Below are 23011 nucleotides of genomic sequence, written 5' to 3'. Positions count from 1 at the left end.
GGTCTCCCACCCCCAAACCACCCACTGGCACAGCTTTAATTAGTTGAAGTGCACCCGATTCATTATTACGACACAAACACCACGATGGCACCGAGCTCCATCCCTGCACCCACTCACAGCTGGTTTCACCACCACTCAATGCTTCAACCATTCCTCCAGACAAACACCCAACGCGGGAACACAGACAGCTCTTCTGATTCACTCCTCTCGCCTCCAGCTTATCTCATTAAGAAAAAATCTGCTGGGATAACTAAGGTCACGAGCACAGGACGACTCGCAGCAGTGCCTAAAATGAGGAGTTCCCCTGGTATTTTGCTAGCAAGGTTTATACTCGGCTGTTTATTTATGGTGCATTAGCAACTGATGCTGCCGCTCAGCTGAAACCATTCAAAGAGGCCAAGAGAAGGGCTGCAGGCCAAGCTCAGCTCCTGAAAGCAATCTGCTGGAGGCGGCCCAGCGCTTGACCATCTGATTTCAAAGCAACTTTTTATAGTTCCTCAGTTGTTCGTGCCGCTCTCTTCGGATTACAAAGGATGCTGTGAGTTTTCGGCAGCTGCTTCAAAGCTGCGCACCGCCACGAGGCACAGCGGAGCATCCTCGGCATGCAAGAGCCCCTCTGTGGCTGGGCACGTTTTCCAGAGATAAATCCCAAGTTTCACCCCAACAACCAGCTGCTGGACATGCCGTCATCTCACAGCCCTAACAGCCAACTGCAGGCATTCGGGCTGTGGTGGGGAAAGCAAAAGTGAAGCTTGCTGTAAGCGTGCAGCACGCAGGTGGTGAGCGAGCACCGCTGTCCGCAGCTCCAACCCCGCAGCCAAAGGCAAAGAAAAAAGAGAAGAAAAGCAACTTAGAGCATTTTTCTGGTCGTGCTTCTCAATCTTTCAGTAAACTATTGGCGGAAAGAAACGCTTGACACTGCTTATGATTAATAAGTTTACAAAGGCTCCTCGAGCGTGTTTTGAATAGAGACAGGCTTGGCAAACGTGGTGTTTAGTTACTGTAGCTAAAGCAGAGACTGTCCAGGCTGTAAGGGCTTGCAGATGGTGGTGCTCCAGTTAGCTGGAAAGCAGCACAGGGAGCTGCTCAGGGCCGCCAGCCCGTTTTCTGGCCATAAAAGCAAGAGATTTGTCTTTAAAGCAGTGTGAAAAACTGGAAATCCAATGGAAGGTCCGTGCTGCTGGGCAGGTCACGCCGTGCCTGCAGAAAGCCGTCTGCTGGAGATGTGCCTCTGGGGCAAAACACCTCCCCAGACGGGGACTCCAGCCCCAAAGCCAAGCAAACCCTGTCCTCATCTCCCCCCATTTCGGCTCCCGCTGACGGCCCCGCAGAGCTGCAGCGCTGACCTCCGAGCAGGGCAATGTTTGCTCTCCAATTTCTGCTTTTGTTACCATCCTCCGGGATGTGTTTGCTTAAAGAGAGACTCCTCGTCTGTACACACAAGACAGATGGCACTGGCGACGTCTGCTCGAAATTACTGTAAATGATCACGATCCATTTAGCATTTCCATTTCTACACATTGTGCAAGCGTGTGAAATCTCAGCTATTCCCTCTGCGGCGCGGCTGGAAGAGGCCCATCCTGCTGGGTGCTGCCTATGGGTTGCCCCTCCGTGTCTGTGCTGCGCTGAAGCAAACTCTTGGCCTTTCCTTTCCATGGAGTCTCTCCTTTCTGCTCCAGCCCAAATATAGTCCACCTGGCCCAGCTGTACCCAGAGATCAGCAGCAGAGCTGGGATGAAATCCTGCTTCCCCGCAGGACAGCACACTGACTGCTCCTGGAAAACTGGCTTTGAAGGAAAACGGCCACTCTGACGGCTGTAAAATACCAAACGTACACCACCTCTGGACCACATCCATCAAGCAAACCATGCAGCTGCTGCATCTTTAACACCAAGGTGCGTCGCAGCCGTGGGAAAGCAGAGGCAGGAGCAAAACCCACGGCTTTTGGCATGGAAGGAATTTGCTCCTTTGCCTCCATCCAAGGCAGCATCACCCAGTGGAAGCGCTGTCTCAGGGTACAACAACCACCCCCTGATTTAAAATCATGGGAAATCACACTACTTTGAATCACACAATTGTGAGGGTTGGAAAAGACCTCTGAGATCTTCTAGTCTGACCACCCTCCTACCACCAGAGCTGCCCACTGCAGCACATCCAGCATCCAGTTCTGATATGCCAAGAGATCAAACCCTCCAAAGAAGTTGTCGTTTCCTTTTTCACCCCATTTCTGGCTGCCCTCAAATCCATACAGCTGCTTAGCCTTGCTCCTGAAACACTGAAAACTCCATCATTTTCCCTCGCAGCACACACAACATTTAGGGGAAATCCTCTCTTTAATGCTCATCCAGCTGCCCTCAGCTAGGAAACGTGTTTTGAAGTGGGATATTTCTGCACTGGATAACCAATGCCCTGAACCCATGACTCATAACAATTACAGCCTTTGCGCTCCGACATGATGGTTCCTAGAGAAACGAGACCTCCAAACCCACCTCCCTCCCACTTCAGATTTCATACCACATTTTTTAGGAGGGAATCAGCAAATTCTGTCTGACGCCGTCAGTTGACAGACCCAGGTATTACCCTTATCTTGAACTCATTCGAGATAAAGCTCTGCAAAACAAACCCGAGGCAATAAAAAAATAAAAAGCAGCACATAGCACTGGGAACGCCCGCAGATAAGAGTGCAGCTGGACCGCCGTGCTGCAGCATCTGATGGCGGAGCAGCTCCTCACCCATCGCACATTCAGAACATTTTATTATGGGTTCTTCAGCTGCCCGGCTGCTTAAATATTTATCTGGGCCAAAGCCAAGCTCTGTGTTACAGCTGTGGGCCAGCAGGTCGGTCAGGACATCCCGTGAACCACCTGATGGGCTGCAGAGCAAAACCAGGGCTCACCCTGGCATGGGCTCTGCCTTCCTAAATTCCGTGTGGAAAACACAAGAGCTGGATGAACAAAGTGCTGCTGGAGCAGAGATCTGCAAAACCACCTGAACATGGTGTGCTTGGGAGCCCTGATCAGGGAATTACAGCACCACGTTGGAAAAGACTTCCAAGATCCCCAAGCCCAGCCCCAGCCCACCATGCCCACTGCCCACATCCCTCAGTGCCACATCTCCAAGGCTCTGGAGCACCTCCAGGGATGGGGACTCCAACAGTCAAGCACACAACTCGGCTCTTTGCCATGTTGAACCTCATCCCATTGGTCCAAGTGCACTGATCAGCCCATCCAGACCCCTCTGCAGGGCCTTCCTATCCTCAAGCAGATCAACACTTCCAAACAACTTGCTGTCATCTGCCAAATTACTAATGCTGGGTGGTGCCCAGAGCCGAAACCGGGTGGCATTGGGCTGGAGATGCCCACAAGGAAGAGGAGGAAGAGGAAGGAGACAGCACTGATGGAACCCAGCGTTAGTGTAAGGCGAATAAAAAGGGAGGGACGGGAGGAGCCAAACGCTGAATGTTTTTCCATGAGTGGGATGAAATCCCCAGCCTCCGGTTATCCGGATGCCTTCTGGAGCCCAGACAGTACTCGGAGCCTTTCCCTGAAGTTGCCGAAGTCAAATTAAACTCATTCGATTAAGCGCCACAAACAAGAGAATAAATCCACTTAGAGCCTCTGCATCGGGCCATAAGGAGAGAACAATCCTGGAGCAGGCACAGAGCTGGGCTGCCAGCAGCAACTCATGGCTTTGGGACAGACGTCTATTTAAAGGGGCTCTGTCAACAGAAGAGTAAGGATGAAAAAATCCACTGACTCACACGGTGACATGCAGCCTGACGCTGCTCCACTGCAGGATGGGGATGGGGATGGGGGGGAGGCAGGGGGCAGAGTTTTATCCACTTTGGTCGCTTTGTGACTATGTGTTGTTACTTTGGTCCCGGGGTGCGTCCAGACCCTACGTGAGCACAGCGGATGAGTGCAGGAGTGCAATAGAAAAAGAGCGAGCAAATGAAGAAGTTGGCAGCGGCAACGCTCAGCCTTTGCGATTTAAAAAGCTGAGTCCGCTGCAATTTGGCAGGCTCTCTAAATGGTAAGATTTCCTTCCACACCCATCCCTGGACATATTTAGAAATAGCTGCGCTACTGCCAAACCTCTGCTGGCGGTAGCAGAAGGCAGCAAACCCTGCCCAGGGGCTGGGATGGGAGCGACGCCTCCAGCATCCCCGCGGTGCTGCCCAGCATCCCAGCACTGAGTAGGGCTGCTTCCCACAGCTGCTTCCCCCGGCTGCTTGCGTGCAAAACCCTGAACTGGTCCCAGTATTTTTGGAGAAATGCTGCTTTGTTTTCGAGCTGGGCATAAAGGAAGAAAAAAATAGTTTACATGGTAAAATCACGGCATGGGTTGGGTTAGGAGGGAACTCCATGATAGCCAGTCCAGATGGGTGCCCCCCCAAGGCAGCCGGCAGCTCTCCAAGTGCCAACAGGGCCGGGCAGAGCCCCAGGAGGACCAACGGGCTTCACTTTTGCAGAAATAGCAGCTTTTTATAGAAGTTTTTTTGGCATCCGAGGGCGTGGAAATATTACAAATACTTCAGAAGGCAGAGGACATTCTGTACCGGGGGAGGGGCCATGTATAAAGAGAAGCAAAATAAATAAAGAAAGAAATCAGGTCGGGTCATATTCGGTGTCCAGACAGCCCGCGGGTGACACCTCGCCCAGGATCGCACCGCGCTGCTCCCAAATGCCACCAGCAGCACATCTCGGGTTGCAGGCGGTGGCTGGGGACTAGTGGGGCACATCAGCTGTCACCCATCATAGAATCATGGCATGGCCTGGGTTGAAAAGGACTACAATGATCATCTGGTTTCAACCCTCTGCTATGTGCAGGGTCACCAACCACCAGACCAGGTTGCCCAGAGCCACATCCAGCCTGGGACAAACTGATCATGATCTCCATCTGGACACTGAGCCATTGACCACCACTCTCTGGAGCATGAACTCACAACCAGCGAAGAATATGAGGAAGAACCTGAGAAGGACGGCAGCTTTCACCCACCACAACTCTCCCTTTCTGAGATAGGAAATGCAGAAGCATGGGGAAAAAAAGCCTTCCTGCTTGCAGCTGTTTGCTTTTCCTCTCCCACGTGTCCAGCAGCAGCAGTGCATCCTGCCTGGAGCCCATCACCGCTCCCAGGATAAAGGGAGAGAACCTACAGAGCAGCATAGGGAGCCCACAGGGAAACAGCTTAAGGGAAAAGCAGATGGAAAGCATGCTGTCTAATCACACAGCGGTGGTGTGACGGCAAAGAGCATCCGTCTGTCTGCAGTTCCATGGGATGATTACTCAGCAGGAGCTGCTTGGAGAAGACCTCCAAGATGCCCAACCACCCCACCGTGCCCACTGCCCTCATCCCTCAGTGCCACGTCTGGAGCACCCCCAGGGACGGTGAGCACACCACTCCTGGGCAGCTGTGCCACTGCAGCACCGCTCCAACCTGACTCTCCCCTGATACAACGTGAGGCCATCACCTCTCGTCCTGTTGCTGTCACGTGGGAGAAGAGGCTGAATTTCCATCAGTGGGCTGTAGTTGCTCTGGACTCTTGGGGGTTCCTATCCAGGCAATGATATTTTGGGGTGTCACAGAAAAGAGAAGCCCAGGGGAATGGACTGGAGAATGCTCTGCAGTCCCTTCTCCATGGGGACACCAAGCAGGGAGCAAGGCTTCATCTGCTCTGAGCTCTATGTGATGGATGGGTCAGAACTGGCCTGGGGAGCTGCTCTAGAGCAGGCAACGCCATTTCACTGCAGCGATGTGAGCCTGCAAACATATCTGGGAGCAACAAGTACAGCTCAAAGCAGAACAGCGGAGATTCTGGGTCGCAGCTGAGCCTGGAAGGAAGAGCTTCAAAGCTGCTCAAGACCCTTTCCTAACATCCAGCCTGAACCTCCCCTTGCAGCTCTCCCCATAGCAATCAGCTGCTGATATGCAGCACCTTGAATTGCATTCACATACTTTCTAGGTTGTCTGTTGGGCAGGAAAAACCTCCCCAGCAGGGCAGCGATGGGACGGGGACACACAGGGGGCTGATAAGCAGCACTGCATCCCCATCCCTCAGCAATCCCTGAACTGAAAAAGGGAACTTTTACTTTCTCTTTCTGTGGTTTCTGACTGCAGACCAAAGCCTGCCCTCCCAGCAGGCACGCAGCCAGGCCCAGTTCTGGGCTGCTCTCTCCACCCTCCTCCCATCCCAGTGCCCTCCCCACCAGCTGCAGGGGGAACGCAGGGGCTGTTCCATTGGGAATTAGGTTGCTTTTTCCGGCTTCACACGACCTCCACAGACACTGGGGGACGTGTGAGCAGCTCCAGCATCCTCCCACATCCACCCCTGGGATCCCCAGAGGTGAGCTCTGCTCTCTGAGACCGTTTCCATCTGCAGATGAGGGGCTCTGAAAAGAAATCCCACTGGTGATGTGCTGTGAGGAGGCAGCAGCAATAATGCTCTCACTTTAATTAAGAGAGATGTAGAACAGAAGCAACCTTACTGGGCAGTTCTAATGGGCCAGCTCTGCAGCAGAGGCTGCCCTGCCATGCCACGTCCCCTCCAAACCATTTGACATAGCTCTGACAGCATTCCTCATCTGCTGTCACACCAATTCCCCTTTTGCAGCCTGTGACAGAAATGCAAATCTCAGGCACCGTACTGGAGCAAAGCCATTTCAAGGACCATCTGACACTGGGCAGAAACACTGCAGATGTCAGCCTCCTTCCTTCCTTCCCCATCGCTCTCTGATTTGACATCAATTGCAAAACAAAAGCTGGGGCAGAATCCTTGCTCTGTGCTTTGGCACTGCATGGAATCACCACGAACCACAGACCCATTTTCACACAGAGGGTGGTGACGCACTGAACAGGTTGCCCAAGGAGGCTGTGGATGCCCCATCCCTGCAGGCATTCAAGGCCAGGCTGGATGTGGCTCTGGGCAGCCTGGGCTGCTGGTTGGTGACCTGCACACAGCAGGGGGTTGGGGCTGGATGAGCACTGTGGGACTTTGCAACCCAGGGCATTCTAAGATTCTGTGATTAAGGCTGGAAAAGACCACAAAGTTCATTGAGTCCAACTGTAAATATACCATATGTGCCACAGCTCTACAGCACAAACATCCCTCCTCCATCCTCCTTCCCAGCCTTTCCCTGCACAGCAGCAGCCTGTATCTAATGTCTGCTGTGAGCAGCCTCCATGGGCTGCCAAACACAGGCAGAGCAAACACTGCACAACTCGAGGAATTCTCAATCTTTTGGGTTGCATTCACAATCTTTTGGGTTGTTAACTCTGAATCTCAGCACATCCTATAATTTAAAGGCACAATAAGCCAAGGCACAGCCTAAGTAATACACAAAAGCATGATCCTGCTTGCTTACAGAGCATTGTAGAGATGCAACCAGCTACAGTGCTGGCGACACAAGGAATTACTTCCAATTACTCCTTAATCATGCCATATGTTAAAATTAGCGAACTATGTAATTAGATGCTCTGGGGGCAAAGACAGCAAACAGAGCCAAGCTCTGAGTGACTCACAAACACAATTCTCTCTGCTGAGCATTGGTTCAGGCAGGTCATAGCAGACTGTAATTACAGAAATGAAGGGATTGTCAGAGAAAGGAGCTGTGTCAGAGCAGGGATTGCCTTCTTCCCTTTCTACCATGAAATACGCGCTTGGTTTTCCTGAGGGAGGCAACCAGGAAACATTTCTTCTCCAAAAGAGTGGTGCTGCAGTGGCACAGCTGCCCAGGAGTGGGGGGCACCATCCCTGGAGGTGCTGCAGAGCTGTGGGGATGTGGCACTGAGGGATGTAGGTAGTGGACACGACAGGGTGGGCTGGGGATTTAGAGGTCTTCTCCTAACTATGATTCTATATATAAACCTATGCATCCTATATGTATCTATCAGATATATATGACTGTACGTATAACCAGATAGAAAGGCGTCCACAGATCTCCACAAAGAGCCTCCAGTCCCATCTTCCCATTCCCCACACTGAGCTCTGCTGAACATCTGGCTTCCAGCAGGCACCAGCAGAAGGGCTAAACAAGATGCAACCCCCACATCCAGCCTCACAGCTCCCATCTGCCACCGAACAGCTTGGGCTGGAGCCAAACGCTTCTTCTGCTCCTTCCCAGCACCAGGTACCCCGGCACCTGGCAGAAACACCCCCAGCAGATGTCAGAGCGTGCTCTGTGCTGCTCACTGCAGCTCTCGGAGCAGATTGCCCCTCTTTGCACATCTTTAAATATTAGTGTTATCCTCCCGCTTTGCTCATAAATATACGGGGAGGCCTGGAGTTCAATCAAGAGCTGCTTCAGGCCCATGTAAGGTTCTGGCTGCTCTGTGCTCTCGTTACGTGATTAACTCCAGCAGAATTTCCCAGCGTGACTCACTGCCACATTCAGCAGCAGCAAAGCAGACATTGGGCTCACTGTCTAGCAAGGTAGTGGGAATGGCAATGGAAGATGCAATGGGAGATGGGGGAGGGATGCTGAATCTGCTCGGCAATAACACTGCCTGAGCTTTTCCTGTTCGAAGGAGAAATTTCCCAATTTATTAAAATGAAACTATAAAAAACCCCAAAGCCAGAACAACCTCAAAACTCAACCAAACCCAAAACAGGAAAGAAATAGCACAGGGCCCTCTCAAGACTCATCACCAGCTATATATACACCGGCTCAGCGGGTGTCGCAACAGCTCCCTTCCAGCTTCCTGCTCACACAACTGGGTCAGCCAAGAGTAACCAGAGCTGCTCTAGGAGAGCAGAAATAGATTCACTACAGCAGCGTGGGCATCGCTTGGTCTCTCTGGGCTGAGTGACCATGGCCCATGTTTGAGGGAGGGGAGGCAGGGGGCGGCAAATAAGAAACATGGGAAGGTCGTTAAAAAGCAGAGCTTGGAAGCAGGGGTCCCGGGTAAACACTGCACATCTGGTAGAGCAAATGATCCAACCCTCCTGGGGCTTCCTACTGAAAGGAACTGGGGAGGAAGGAGGGAGAATGAGCTGCTTCCTTCCACCAGACGGTTTTATAGCAGAGCATCATCACTTGATCTCTGATACCATTTTCTCCTAGAAGAGGACCAGGCGGTCCAGCCAGCTTCCTATTGCAGGGTTTGCTCTTCACCTAGAGCCTATGTTTGCAAAAACACAAACAGAAATCACAACCCAGCACCAATAACCAGCAGGGAGCTGCTGCCCAGTGCAACACTGAGAGCAGCCTTGTGAAATCAGCACTCAGCACAGAAACCTCGTCCCTTTGTGGGTTACATCTGCAGTGGTGTTAACACACAGGAGATGAGAACTGAAAGGCAGAGTGAGCAGACACATGGGCTGCTTGATCTCCAGGTTGAGTGTTGAGTGCCCGAAGGTGGATTTTGGCTGTGATTTAACGAGTTTTACTGCACAAGAGCACAAGTGGAAGACAAGGTACTCACTGAAGGTTTTGCAGATGTCAGAAACTGCCTTGAAGACTCTGTCGGAGAAGTTGACCTTCACCTTCACATACTTCATGTTGGGCAGCTGCAGGCGGAGCAGTTTGTGCTGCGGTGTGAACTGCAGCTTGGCGTCAGCCTGGATCCCATACTTGTCCAACGTCCAGTGTGTTTTGAGGAGCCACGTCTTCTTCTTTTCCCACCAGAGTGCGTGGTCCGACCAGTCCTTCTTCACGTCTGCAACAAAGACGCCATTCATCCATTAAAACCAGAATTAACCTTCAAAAGTCAGAAATAATTGCTCGCACTCCATAGCAGCCACCACAGGTGAGTTTTTTGCTCAGGGGTGTGTGTTTGCTATGGGATGTACCAATGGGTCTGAAGGATGTCTCTGTTTCCTCATCACAGAATCACAGAATGGCCCTGGTTGGAAGGGACCTCAAGGATCATGAAGCTCCAACCCCCACCACAGGCAGCGCCACCAACCTCCACATTAATACCAGCCCAGGCTGCCCAGGGCCCCATCCAACCTGGCCTTGAACACCTGCAGGGATGGACGGGGCATCCACAGCCTCTCTGGGCAGCTGTTCCAGCACCTCACCGCTCTCACAGTAAAGAACTTCCCCTGACAACCAATTTAAACCTTCCCACTTCAACTTCAATCCATTTCCCCTTGTCCTGCTGTTATCTGCCCTCTCAAAGAGTTGACTCCCCTCCTGTTTGCAGGCTCCCTTTAGGTCCTGGCAGGCTGCAATGAGGTCACCCCGCAGCCTTCTCTTCTCCATGCTGCACAAGCCCAGCTCCCTCAGCCTGTCTTTGTAGGGAGGTGCTGCAGCCCTCTGAGCATCTTTGTGGCCTCCCCTGGACCCTCTCCCAGCAGCTCCCATCCGCTGTCACTTCCACCAACGCCAAAAAAAAAGGCTGCTCTCTGCACATCATGCAGCATTTAAGACGACAGGATCCCTTCCAACCCACGCCATCCTACAATTCTACCACTGGCCCAGAAATGGGCTGGGCAGGAGGAAAAGCAGTGAGGAGCCACGCTGGGTCCAAGTGGTCCCAGTTGATGGGACACCAAGGGGCTCATGGCCAACTCATTGCGTTCCAAAGAGGGGTTTTCACTTTACTGTGAGGTATCAGCTGTTGGCTTGCCCTGTCCCTTCAGCTGCGCTACCCAAAGCTGAGCCCAGCCATTCTGAGCTTATGGATTTTGCAGGATTACTTTAATTTCTGCAGTAAAAAAGAGGTTTAAAACCAAGGTACTTTCTGGGTCAAACCCTGGCATGACACCAAGGCAGCTTGCTGCCCCAGACCCTCCTGTGACCTTGGACTCCCACACAGGAGCCACCAGCTGTCACTTGTTGCCATTGCCCCTCTGTAGCCAGCAGCCCACAGCCGGAGCCCTGCAGCATGGGACAACAAGTGGGGTTTTTGGTCCCTGTCTATTTCTCCTTTTAATCTGTGATAAAACGGCATCATCGCGCAGCCAGAAAGGAGAAATGCTAAGCTGGACGTTTCAGCAGCTTTGTACAATCCAATTAAACAAAACCAAATATAGAAAAGCATGCAAACTTGCACAAGCCTTGGCTACCCTCAGAAAAATCTGAGAAATCATTACAGTGGACTTTGGTAATGAGGTCCAACTTGTGCCCGGCTGCAAGCTCAACAGGTTAGCACTGAAGTTGGGGGGGGGGAACAAAAAAAGCACTTTGAATCAGTAGCACTTCTGTGTAACAGGGCGCAGGAGGGGATTTGGGCTCTCGCTGCAGATTAACCTCTCAGGCATGGCATGCACAGCCTGAGAGCAATTAACACTTTGGGCTAATGGTGAGATGGCCAGGGAGCAGCTGTGCATAAAGGAGCCTTGGAAATGGTTAGCAGCAAGCTGAGGGCTGAACACTGAGCTGTGATGTCCTTGGGGCTGGGCTCGGTGTGGGGTTGGAACTAGATGGTCCTTAAGGTCCCTTCCAATCCAAGCCATTCTATGATCCCAACAGGTGCCTTCCAGTTCCACTGGCAATTCCAATTCCAATAGTTTCCAGCTGGGATTCACACAGCAGAAAATAACAAGGGATACTCCAAGTTCACCAGCACCTGCTCAGAGGACAGAAAGACCTGTGGGGATCCCCAGCCCTGCAGCAGCTCCTTGGCAGTCACACACGAGCCCCTGGTGTCACATAAACACCGCCTGTGCCTCCTTGTTTTGGGATATCCCCTGTCCTCAATGGGCCCTCCTGCTGCTGCAGGACCTCCTCCTCACCAGCAGCCAACCACACAGGGCTGAGGTGGGGGCTGGGAATGAATTAAAAGCTCCTGCACCAGCCTGAGGAGTCTGCTAGGCACTATGTCTATACATACAGCATGTCTATAGGTATATATGGACCACACACATACATATGGACCCATTAACATGGACCCACGTACACATATAGATAAGAATACAATGATATAGCTTGGTATGTATGCAAGGCATATAATATAGATATAAAATACATAGATACATATAGAATGTACCAATATGTCATAAGTTAAACATAACATATCTAAAATACACATATATACACATTGATATGCATACACACATACACATCTACCTCTATATATCACCTACATATGACTATTTTCAGATACTGTCCATTTATAGATATCTATCTATATGGGTCAGCATAGTGAGTGTGCATATATACGTATCTTCATGTTCACCCACACACAAACACACACACACATTTCACACACACATTTAGCCATGTAGTGGGCATGGTGGTGAGGGGCTGATGGTTGGATCAGATGATCTTAGTGGTCTTCTCCAATGTTAATGACTCTGTGGTTCTACCTGTACACAAGTATATACACAAGCATACACACACACACACACACATCCATCTATTGATCCCTGTGGGCTGGGACCTGCCAGCACCACCCCCTGCTTGTGCTGACCTCCGTACACCCAGATTCCTTTGAACACACCAAGGGCACTCCTTCTTGGACAGCCATGGGGGAAAAAATGCAGAAAATGAGCTGTTTCCATTCATCTGGGGTCAGGCCAAAGTGCTGATGGGCTCTGCTGGGTGAGGGGGTCAGGAGCAATCGACTTGTTGCTGCGGTTTGAGGCACTTAGGAGCAGGTATTTGGCCTTTAAATGGAAAAGGATTAAGGAAAAATAATCCTTCTGCCCTTTGGTAATGAGAGCTGAAAAATTATACTTTGCAGCAGCACATGGAGATAAACTGCCTCTCCAAACCAGCCTGCTGCAATCGGCTGCGATCGGCAACACGGGGCTCTCGGTACTCCTAAGGTTTAGTAAGGGGTTTTAATCACGTGCCCTGCATGAGGCCAGCTATGAGAAACCCACTGACCTGCTTGATCTCAGAGGTCTTTTCCAACCTTTGTGGTTCTTTGAACCATTCACAGAACCGTTTATAGAACCACAAAGGTTGGAAAAGACCTCTAAGGTCATTGAGCCCAAGAGCTGACCCAGCACCACCACGTGCACTAACCATGTCCCTAAAATGCAATGCAGGATGCAATGCAGGGCACGGCCACCCAACACATCCTTTCTCAGTATGATCACTGACTGATGTTCAGTGCAGAACCGAGTCAGCAACCCCAGCAAGGACAAAGCCTTGCAGGCATGGAAGTCGCTCCTGCTCTGCAGCAAGCTCTAGGAAGGAAGCTCTTTTCAGTGTTAATAGGATTACTCAACTAGCACTTGGCAATCTGATTCATGACGGTGCCACTTGCACTGCTGCACATATATCCCTCCTGTTCCAGCTGCAACCACTTCCCCAGTCCTGGCCCTACAAATATCACTGCAACCCCAACAGCCCCATTTTCCTAACAGAGAGAATGAAGGAAAGCAAAAGGTGGGCTTTTATCTTTAGTGAGTTTTTTTGAGCAGGGTTCATGCCCCAATGCAGCAGGGAGCTCCCCCCATACATCCCATCCAGCAGCACAGCAGCAGAGCTGCAGCAGATGGAACCGGGAGCAATGGAAGGAAACTCGATTAAAGTAGGGCTGGCGTGATTAAAGCACTGCCCAGACACAGCAGAAGGAGGGAAGGAAGGAGGGAAGGAAGGAAGGAAAAGCACTTCTGTAGGGAGCCTCCAGCTGCCATGACTGCGCATCCCTCCAATCCCTGCAGCATCAGGTCACAGTGACGGGACAACAGGGAACAGCGTTAAGCTAAAAGAGGGGAGGTTAAGGTTAGGTGTTAGGGGGGATTCTTCTGACAGTGAGTGAGGGGAGGAGCTGGCACAGCTGCCCACAGAGCTGTGGGTGCTCCATCCCAGGAGGTGCAACCCTGGCTCATGCCCAGCGACCGTGCAAGCTGTGCCAGGAGGCACTGCAGATGATAGCAGCAGGAGGACGTTGTGCAGGAGGACGTTGTGCAGGATGCATGCAGCAGGCAGATAACGCAGGGCTGAGCAGGCAGCCCGCATCCCAGCACCTCAGCCTGCTCAGCACCCGTTCCTCTGGTTACAGCTGCACCCCTGCAAAGCGAGCTCTGCAACCACCGCGGCACACGGCAGCCTTTCTATAAGACCCCACCACCAAGCAACCCCCCCTGTGTCCCAACTGTGGGCAATCAGTGATGTTGCAACGAGCCAAGCATGCAGTGCAAACACTCCTGTGCTCTTTCCCAACTCAGCAAACAGTCCCTGCATCCAGAACTCCACAGCGCTGCCACACACCCTTCTCTGCCCCCCAACCTCAGAAACAGCAGAGTGAAGGTGAAAGCCCAACACCACCACAGGTTGCACCAGGAATTCCTAAGGAGGCTGTGGATCCCTGCAGGCATTCAAGGCCAGGCTGGATGTGGCTCTGGGCAGCCTGGGCTGCTGGTTGTGACCCCGCACACAGCAGGGGTTGGAGCTGGATGAGCACTGTGGGCCTTTTGGCCATTCTATGACTATGAATCCCTACATGCAATGCTGGCAATCTGACGGCCCAGCGGTGCCTGAGGGCCATTTTGGAGCACAGATCTTCCCCAACACCCCGCAGTGCCCACGTCCTCCCAGCAATACTTGGCTGCTTCTTGAAAGTCCAGCACGCTGGGAGGTTCCTGCTTTGCTTTTTGCTGTGATTCGGAGAGGGATCGCTCTGGAAATTCCCACCCGGGGGCGGTCAGCTCCTTCTCCATCCCTTTAAATACGAGGGTGCAGCTCACACGCAGCCGACATCACACACAACACGGTCAGACTCGATACAGAACGCCGCGTTCGGAGCCCGACGGAGGAGGGTGGGGAGAAGGAAAGGCCGGCCGCCGCCAGGAACAAACACGGCACACGAAGCCAAGGGGAGGCAGCGCTGCGCTCCTCCAGCCACAGCGCACGCTTTGTGCCACTGCGAAAGCCGACCGCGAGCCCAGAGGAAGCCGCCGATCCGGGCTGGGTCTGAGCGGCGAAGCCAACGATTTCCTGTCTGTGGTCACCGACAAGTCGGGCACTGCAACCCCTGCATCCCCCGCACCCCCCCGGCAGCCCCAGCCCGGCTTGTAAGGGAAGCGCTCCCAGCACCGGCACCGATGGGTTCTGCACACAGGGGTGGGACGGCCGCTTCCACACCGCCTGCACGTGCCGCTGTCTGGACAAAGAACACACACAGCCGAGACGGAGGAAGGGACGGCAGAAAGAGGTCGTTTAATTTAGGTTATACTTTGATGGGGGGCTTCCGAGGAGTCACCGCTGCTCGGGATAGGAGCATTCAGAACACAGCACACACTGCACACTCAGCACACACAGCTCCCAGCTCCCCCCGCCCCCAATTCCTGCTCGCTGGCAGCTCTGACGCCAACAAAGAGGACTTTATATCAGCCGCAGCCCCGCGATTCGCTGCGTGCCTACGCAGGAGCTTCCTGGAGGCAGGAGCTGATGTACAACACAGAACGCAGCCTGCACGGGCCCGCCGATTACCGGCGACGTGCGTGTTCCCACTTCAGTGCTGTTACAAATGTGCTGTTACAAATGTGCTGTTCCAGGGACGAGGACTCGGAGTGGAGAAACCAGCCACGTGCTGATAGTGAAACACGGAGCGATGTGAAACCCCACTGAGAGCTGGGATGCTGCTGGGTATCCCAGGAGCCGCTCCTGCCGCAGAACAGCCCAGCACTGCCTGCTGCACTGGTACCAGCACTGCGCCCACATCCCAGCCCAGCTGCTAAAGAGCTCAGCACAACGCTCCCCAGGAAGATGTGGGTCAGCACCGGGTGCCTGAGAATCACAGCATGGCCTGGGCTGCAAAGGCCCACAGTGCTCATCCATTCCAACCCCCTGCTGTGTGCAGGTCACCAACCAGCAGCCCAGGCTGCCCAGAGCCACATCCAGCCTGGCCTTGAATGCCTGCAGGGATGGGGCATCCACAGCCTCCTTGGGCAACCTGTTCAGTGTGTCACCACCCTCTGATGAGGGTGAAAAACTTCCTCCTCAGATCCAACCTGAACCTGCCCTGTCTCAGTTTCAAACCATCCCCAGGCACATCTGCAGGCTGAACCCAGCAGAAGAAAGAGCTCTCCATGTGCCACATCAACCAAAACCCCAGATCTGTCTGCATCAGCCCTTGTGCCCAGGTGAGATCCTGCCGTCCCACAGGGGACACACAACAGAAGAGATGAGAGGGGACAACAGAAAACGGCTGCCCAAGCCCTTCAGAGGCCTTTGAGCAGCTGGGGTCCCACCACACCATTGGATGGCACCAGCGCCCTTCGCTTCCCAAGCCCCATTGATATGCCCAGCCAACAGCCTGTCCCCGAGCTTCCTATCTCCCCAGGAGCGTCCCACGCAGCTCCTCCCAGGCACATTTCAAACAAATGAATAAATAAATGAAAGCAACGTTTTGGTCGCATATGTTTAAAACAGCCTCGAGCCGACAACAACAATAACCTCTGCTCACTTCCTTCCTTCCTCCGCTCGCAGTGCTTTGTAAGTCAGGCAATAGTGGCAGAATTCCTACAATGCAGCAGCCCTGCTCGGGATTTTGGGCAAAGCCAAGCAGCTGCTGCCAGCTTCCAATGCAATCAGCTGTCTTCTGCAAATGGGCCAAGGCTGGAGTGCAGCCCGCTGTTAAAAAATTACATATAAATAACACAGAGAGAGAGAAGAAACCATCCCAACTTAATAGGCGTGGGTAGGATTAATTGCACAGCTCCTATGCTGTAAGCAGGATTTTGCCCCGGACCTTTATAGGTCACCAAATAAATAGTGCTGCTCTTCAAACCTCAGCACTTCTCGCCCATTTTTCCGCCGAGCTCATGGCGCAGCTCCATGAACGCAGTGCCTTCATCTGCAGGGCTGATGAATAACAGGGGAGCACGCAGGTCGCTGCCACGCACTCAGTAACCAGAATCCCTGCTTGGGGGTTTCTCCAATCGCTTTAACTGCAAGCTGCCGGAACTGCAGGGAGGGAATGCATGGGGTTTGTGTTCAAAGCCACCAGCTGCTTCCACCAATGTCAGGGCTCCATCAGAAGGCAGCAGGGTCAGCCCGGCCCCAAATCCCCTGGGCTCAGCTTGGCCCCACATTCCATGGAAGCTCCCCAATGGAACAGCCCATGCAAGAGACAAGTCTGGCCCACGGCAGCAGCCCCATCCATCTGCATCCCATCCATCCTCCACCAGAAACGTCAGCTTTGGGAAGTTTCCTTAAAACCCACAGCAAAAACAGAGAGAGAGAGAGAGAGAGAGGGATCCTTCAGGAAACAATCACACTTCTTGCTTTTTTAACCACAGGGAGATGTTAAAACAGCAGAGCAGCCTTGGGATGGGGGAACGCAGCATGGATTTGACTCATGGAACCCAGGGGCTGCGGGCTGTGCTGACAGCTGAGCACAGAGCAGCAGAATCCCATTCCCGTGCTGCTGGCATTCCTTCCCCTTAATACAATGCCTAATTTAACCAGCACGGCGCGGGGACGTCTGACGTCAGCCTCTAATTCGGGTCCCCTGGGCAGCCCCGAGCAGAGCCCTCCATCACCAGGGGGTCGGTTTTTACCATTTCTAGAAAGCCATTGAGGTGGTTTCAGGGCTTTGGGTGTTTTTTTTTTCCCTAGTATTTTGGTTGGGGGTTTTGTTTTGCTCCCCCAGTCACTCGGCCCGGCTTCAGGCTGAGCTTTCTGCAGCTCCAGCAGAAAAAGAACACAGACATAAATGGGTTTTTGGAGCCAGGGCTGCCTCCAGCAGGAGACCCTTTGATCGAATGGTTGCCTCCCTTTAAGTTGACCTTATTCAGGTCCACCTCCCCCTTCCTTTAAGCCCAGACAATTCCCAAATGACAACCAAAGCAGGACGCTGCTCTTACAGCCATGCAAACATGTTGCACTGAAGCAGGACCCGCGGGCAGGGCTGACAGCACTGCTACTCCCACAGCCCCAGGCATGCGCCTGCAGTGCAACATTTCATGTTTTATCCCAGCAATGACAGCAACCACCCCAACACTACTGCTGGGTAAGCACACACACGGCACAGCCAGAGGGCACGGGCAGCCACCTCCCCTAACGCTGACCATGCCCAGCTCCGCTCTGAGCAAACTCTGCCAATTAAATCTTGTTGTTAATCGCAGAACTTGCAGCAAGCAGCCCGAAGCAATGATATTTCTGAGCTCCGTACAAACTGCAGCCAGCAGGACCCCGGGGTGATGGGAGCGGGTGCAGGGTGGGTGCTGCTGGGGGTCCGGGTGGAGCTCAGATTGGGGCAGGGGCACCCTGGGGCACGCAGAGAGCTGGAATAGGGCACTGGGACAGCATGCAGGGGGACAGGCAAGGAGCAGATGCTGGATACAGGCAGGGTGCTGGTCCAGGGGTATCACGGAATATCCTAAGCTGGATGGGACCCGTAAGGATCATCGAGTCCAACTCCTGGTGCCAGACACGAGCAAGGTGCTGGGTGTTGCTTACAGGCAGGGTGCTGGCTGCCAAAGCACAGCACTGGGGCGCAGCCCTGAGGCTTCACGTTGGGAGCCGAAGCACAGTTTGGGGCAGAGCCCCGGGGGGGGGTGCAGGCAGGTGATGGGCGCTAAAGCACAGAACGGGGGTGGGATGCTGGGGCAGCGCCCCGAGTGCAGCCCGCAGGCGGGATGCTAAAGCAACATACTGCTGCAGGGCGCTGAGCGCCACAGCAAGGTACTGCAGCGGGGTGCTGGGTGTTAAGGTACAGCATCAGGGCACAGCTTCGGGCTGGGTGCTGAGTGCAGGCAGAGCACCGGGTGGTAGAGCAAAGCGCTGGGGCAGGGTGCTGGTCTCCAAGCCGGCTGCCGGGGCAGGGCGCTGGATGTCGTGGCAGCGCCCCGGAGCTGGCTGCAGGCAGAGTCCGGGCTGCTAAAGCAAAGCGTTGGGGCAGAGCCCCGGGGCAGGATGCTGGGCAGGACGGCCGCCGGCACTCACCGAGCTTCTCGACGAGGCGCAGCATGACTCCCCCGATGTGGATCTCCCCGGTGACCCTCAGGGTGACGTCGCGGCCCAGGTCGGTGACATGGACGCTCAGCTCCCACGTCCCGTCGGCGTAGCAGCCGTCCGGCATGCGGATCCCGTCCAGCGCCATGGCCCCGGCCTCCTGCGCGCAGATAGCAGCGCTCAGCGCCGGCACGGCACGGCACGGCACGGCACGGCACAGCACGGCACGGCACGGCTCGGAGCGGGGCAGGGAGGGACGGACGGAGCCCGGCGGGTGCGGGGGGGGGGGACAGCGCGGCCGCCCCCGAACCGCTGCCTGCGGGGCCGCCGTGGGGGGGGGGGGCGGGGGGAGAAGGGGCGGGCAGGGATGGGATGGGAGGAGGAGGAGGAGGGACGAAGGAGGAGGAGGGGGATAATTAAAGGAAAAACGACCGCCGGGCCCCTTGGCCTTTTATGGAAAAGAAGGACTGAGCGCGGCGGGGGCTGCTCCAACATCCGGGACTCGGCTCGGAGCCGCTCGGAGCGCTGCCCGTCGGCGGGGCGGCCCCGCGCGGTGCCCCGGAGAGCGGCTCGGCTGGGGCCGGAGGAACGCGTGGGGCTTCTCCGAGCCGGGCCGCGCTTCCAGCCTGGCTGCTGGTGGCTGCGGGGTGTGTTTGTTCGTGCCGCTGGTAGAACACAAAGACAAAAGCCTCACCTTGGCGTCGTGGTTCACGGAGCCGAGGCCGGGCGATGCGCTGCCGCCCTCCATCCCGACCGCCCGAGAGCTTAGGAAATGGGAACTGGCTGAACCCGGAGCCTGAGCAGGCACAAACACCGAACAAAACCCTCCTATTATCCGCTTCCTGCGGCTCTCCACCCAGTGATACACGCGTCCCGCTGAGGCAGCCCGGCTTCCTGACAGTCCGTGTGCGGAGGGAGCGGGACGGTGGGCAGGATGTGGCCGGCAGTGGCACCGTGGAAGCCATCCCATAGGCAGCCCGTGGCTTTGGGGACAGCACGGCCCTCAGCTTCCTGTGTGCCCTTCCTATATGACTCTGGGGACGGATAATTGGTTGGGAACAAAGACCTCATGGTGAGGGTGGTGGGGTCCCACCGCTTATTCCCTTTTGCTGTTCAGATGGGATCCCCTTTGCCATAAGCATTAGTATTTAGCACACAAGGAGTGTGGAGGATTCAGGCTAGCGAGGCAGATGGTTGGACTAGGTGATCTTAGAGGTCTTTTCCAACATTAATCCAACCCAAATCCTCCCTGGGCCTCACTCCTGCCCAGCAGAACCCCACTTCTGCCCCCAAACCTGGGAGCTGGAGCCCAGCTTGCAGGGTGCCAACAGGGGAACACCAGCCCTTAGCAGCAGAGCTCTCTCAGATCCTATCTCAGTGTTGCTCCAATGCCAGACAATAGGGCCATACACAGAAAGGGTTACTCTGCTCTCCAGCCTTTTGGCCGAGCTTCCCAGCTGATGCAATGCATCACAGCCCTGCTCGGGCCGCCTTGTTTCACTACAGCTGACTGCTGCTGGTTTCTCCTGCCCCGAGCACCACTTGCTGCTCCATGTCCCCGCTCTCGGGGTGCTGGTGGCCGCAGACACCGTCCCCAGGGTCCCCATCCCATGCCGTGGGTGTGCGCGGAGGTGGGCGGCCACATCACCAATGTGCTGCTGAGATTTGAGGCAAGGTCAGAAACGCACGGCGTGGGCTCATGCGTCAGAAGCAGCCAAGCATCCCCGGCTCTTCCCCCTGCTTGCCAGAGCTCCGTGCTCCCTCCATGCAGCCATAGCCAAATAAGGTGGCGGAGCGCACGGCCGCTTCCATCGGGACGGAGGTGATGCCCAGCAGACCCGCTGCCGTCCTTCTGCCTTCTCCTAAGGAACAACTAATGGACACCGGGATGAGTTTGTCTTTGTGAAACCCATGTTTGCCTTTTCTTTTAGAGCTCACTTTTAGTTTGAATTGAGTTTTAATGTTTAACTCTGTGCACTCAGCTCGCTTTCCCACCTCGCCGCAGCGGAGCCGGTCAGACTGGCTCCCTCCAGGCTGACTGAAATCTGCGCTCTGAGCTGCACAGGGTGATGGGAACAGCAGGAGGAGGAGAAAAAGAGAAGCATTTTTCCAGCATTTCCTCCCTGCCCACCTGGGCAGTTTCCCCGTGCATCCCCATCTCCTTCAGCATGTTGGATGCAGCCGGGGTTCTTTCCCACAGAAGGCCATTTCCGAGCAGAGACAAGGTCACACTCTGGCAAGGGAAGTGCTCTGGGTAGCTCTGCTTCCTGGTTTATTCCTGGCCACATGTGTTCATTCCCGGCTTTGCCATGTTGGAATTGTCCACGTGGAGCAGCTTTGTCGTTTCTCTGCATGCACATCAGACTGATGGAGCTGTGTCACAGGTCCCTTGTACAGACAGAACTGACGTGGGGTAGGAGCTGAGTGTGTCAGCATCTTGGGGCATTTCTGTGCTGAAGTGAATGGATGAAACACTGGAGAAGTGGAAGCTCTTTCTGGAGTGAATCCTGGAATCATACAATGGGTTGGGTTGGAAGGAGCCTCAAAGACCATCTGGTTCCACCCCTGCTGTGCGCTGGGTGCCTCCAGCTCAGGCTGCCCACGGCCCCATCCATGGCCTCGGGCACCTCCTGGGATGGAGCACCCACAGCTCTGGGCAAGGAGAGAATCGTTGTAGCAATTCCCTCTTGTGACCTTGCCAAGATGAATCAGCATCTCCATAGGTCTCTCACAGTCGTACAACTTTATTTCCCTGAGGAGGCAGCTCCATCCAGGTGGGACTTGCACGTCTGCAGACTCACGTCCTCGTGTCCTCAGAATGGGCCATTCGTCCCTGCAAGGGAAATGTGTGATCCTGGTGCCAGGGATGATGTAGCGTTGGGTTGTTAGTTAGGGTAGTATGGTCAGATTGTGGTTGGACTTGATGATCTTTAAGGTTTTTTCCAACCTGAGCAGTTCTGTGGTTCTGTGATTCTGAGATGATATCCTTCTTGAAACGAGGTGCTGGAAGAGCACCCAGTCTTAGTGGGGACACATGGCCAGATCTGCCATCCCAATGGCTGTGGGTGTGTAGGATGAAGCAGGGACTGAGAGCTGAGACAGTCGTAGCCATCAGCACGGTCCCTTGTGCCCAGCAGTGACAAAACTCGTCCCTGAGGCTGGAATAAATCCTAGCTGGCAGGAGATAGCTGCTCCCACATAAGAGGCAGAGGCAGCACCTCCCTGAAGCCGAGCCAAGGTTTCATCACCCCAAACTGCCGAGCATCACCCTGCGCCCTGCAGCCTGCTGCACCCATGTGCAAACCATAACCTCGCTGCGGGGCTCTTCCCCTTCTCTTCCTTTCCAGGAGCTGCAGGCACTTCAGTTCCCAAAATCCCGGGTGGGGAGTTTTTCTTCCCAGCCTCATCCTCCGCACTCAGCAGTTTGCAGCAGTCACCCCGCTCTCTCCTTCCCGGCCTGTGTCAGGCATGAGTTTCCTGTTGACATTAATCCCTCGGCCGCCGTTTATCTTCTGTGCTTTTTCGATCCCGCGGTCACATCCTTCTGATGTTCCAGCTGCTCCCGCTGCCCGTCACTTCCCTGGCCCCAAAAAGGAGGGAATTTGCCCCAAATCGTCATCCAGATGACCCCAAGGGTCATTATACATAGATGTTCCTGGAGCAGACTCTGACCTAAAGGTCAGATGAGCCGGAGGGGGCTGGAAGCAGAAAGTTTGAGCGCGTGGGATGGAGAATTTGGGAGAATCCTGGTGAATTGTGCCCAAATTAATTCACCCTTTGGCTGAAGATGCCCCTTCCAGTTCCCTCCGTGCTGCCACAGTGAAGGTCAGTGTGACTCCTTTTGGAGAACACCATTTCCAGAAGGAGATCCCAGAATCCAGGCAGTCTGTAGAGCTTCTTTTCTAGCAGTGACTTTGCTGAGCGCTTTCCTCCTTTGCACTTGCCCAGGAGAAAGGGAGAAGCTCCAGCCCAGATGTTCTCCCCTAACACACAACACAGCGAACCCTTTCTGTTGTCCCTCTGGTTTCTGGAGCTTTTGTCACCCCCATTCTGGCTTCTTTCCACCTCCAGAAGGCTCCCATTCATTTGGCTCTATGAACACAAAGTGTTGCCCTGAGGCTGAGTTCCTGCCACGGAGCAGAGGCTGGGCTGGGCTCTGGGTTGGCCAAACCAATTATGGCACGGTGTTCCATCAGCAGCCCTGATGGAGCCG

General features: G+C 54.3%; 1 protein-coding gene across 5 annotated transcripts in view; it reads right to left on the bottom strand.

The window, feature by feature from the left end:
* FERMT2 (FERM domain containing kindlin 2) overlaps positions 1-19615 on the bottom strand; it is a 35240-nt gene extending 15625 nt beyond the window's left edge. For 4 of the 5 annotated variants that reach the window (XM_072337797.1, XM_072337798.1, XM_072337799.1 and 1 more), the window contains exons 1-3: positions 19493-19615; positions 18790-18958; positions 9422-9655 (exon numbers count right to left, since the gene is read on the bottom strand). In XM_072337797.1, the coding sequence (XP_072193898.1) occupies positions 9422-9655; positions 18790-18958; positions 19493-19546 (457 nt within the window). In that variant the 5' untranslated portion in view covers positions 19547-19615. Of the gene's footprint in view, positions 1-9421; positions 9656-18789; positions 19133-19492 lie in introns of those variants that run through there. The other variant, XM_072337801.1, reaches the window with a different exon arrangement.
* Positions 19616-23011: the final 3396 nt, after the last annotated feature.

The sequence above is a fragment of the Excalfactoria chinensis genome, chromosome 5 (genome assembly GCF_039878825.1).
Source record: "Excalfactoria chinensis isolate bCotChi1 chromosome 5, bCotChi1.hap2, whole genome shotgun sequence".
In the NCBI taxonomy this organism is placed as follows: domain Eukaryota; kingdom Metazoa; phylum Chordata; class Aves; order Galliformes; family Phasianidae; genus Excalfactoria; species Excalfactoria chinensis.
The sequence above is the reverse complement of the archived record's forward strand: the minus strand, read 5'-3'. Positions and strand labels throughout refer to the sequence as shown.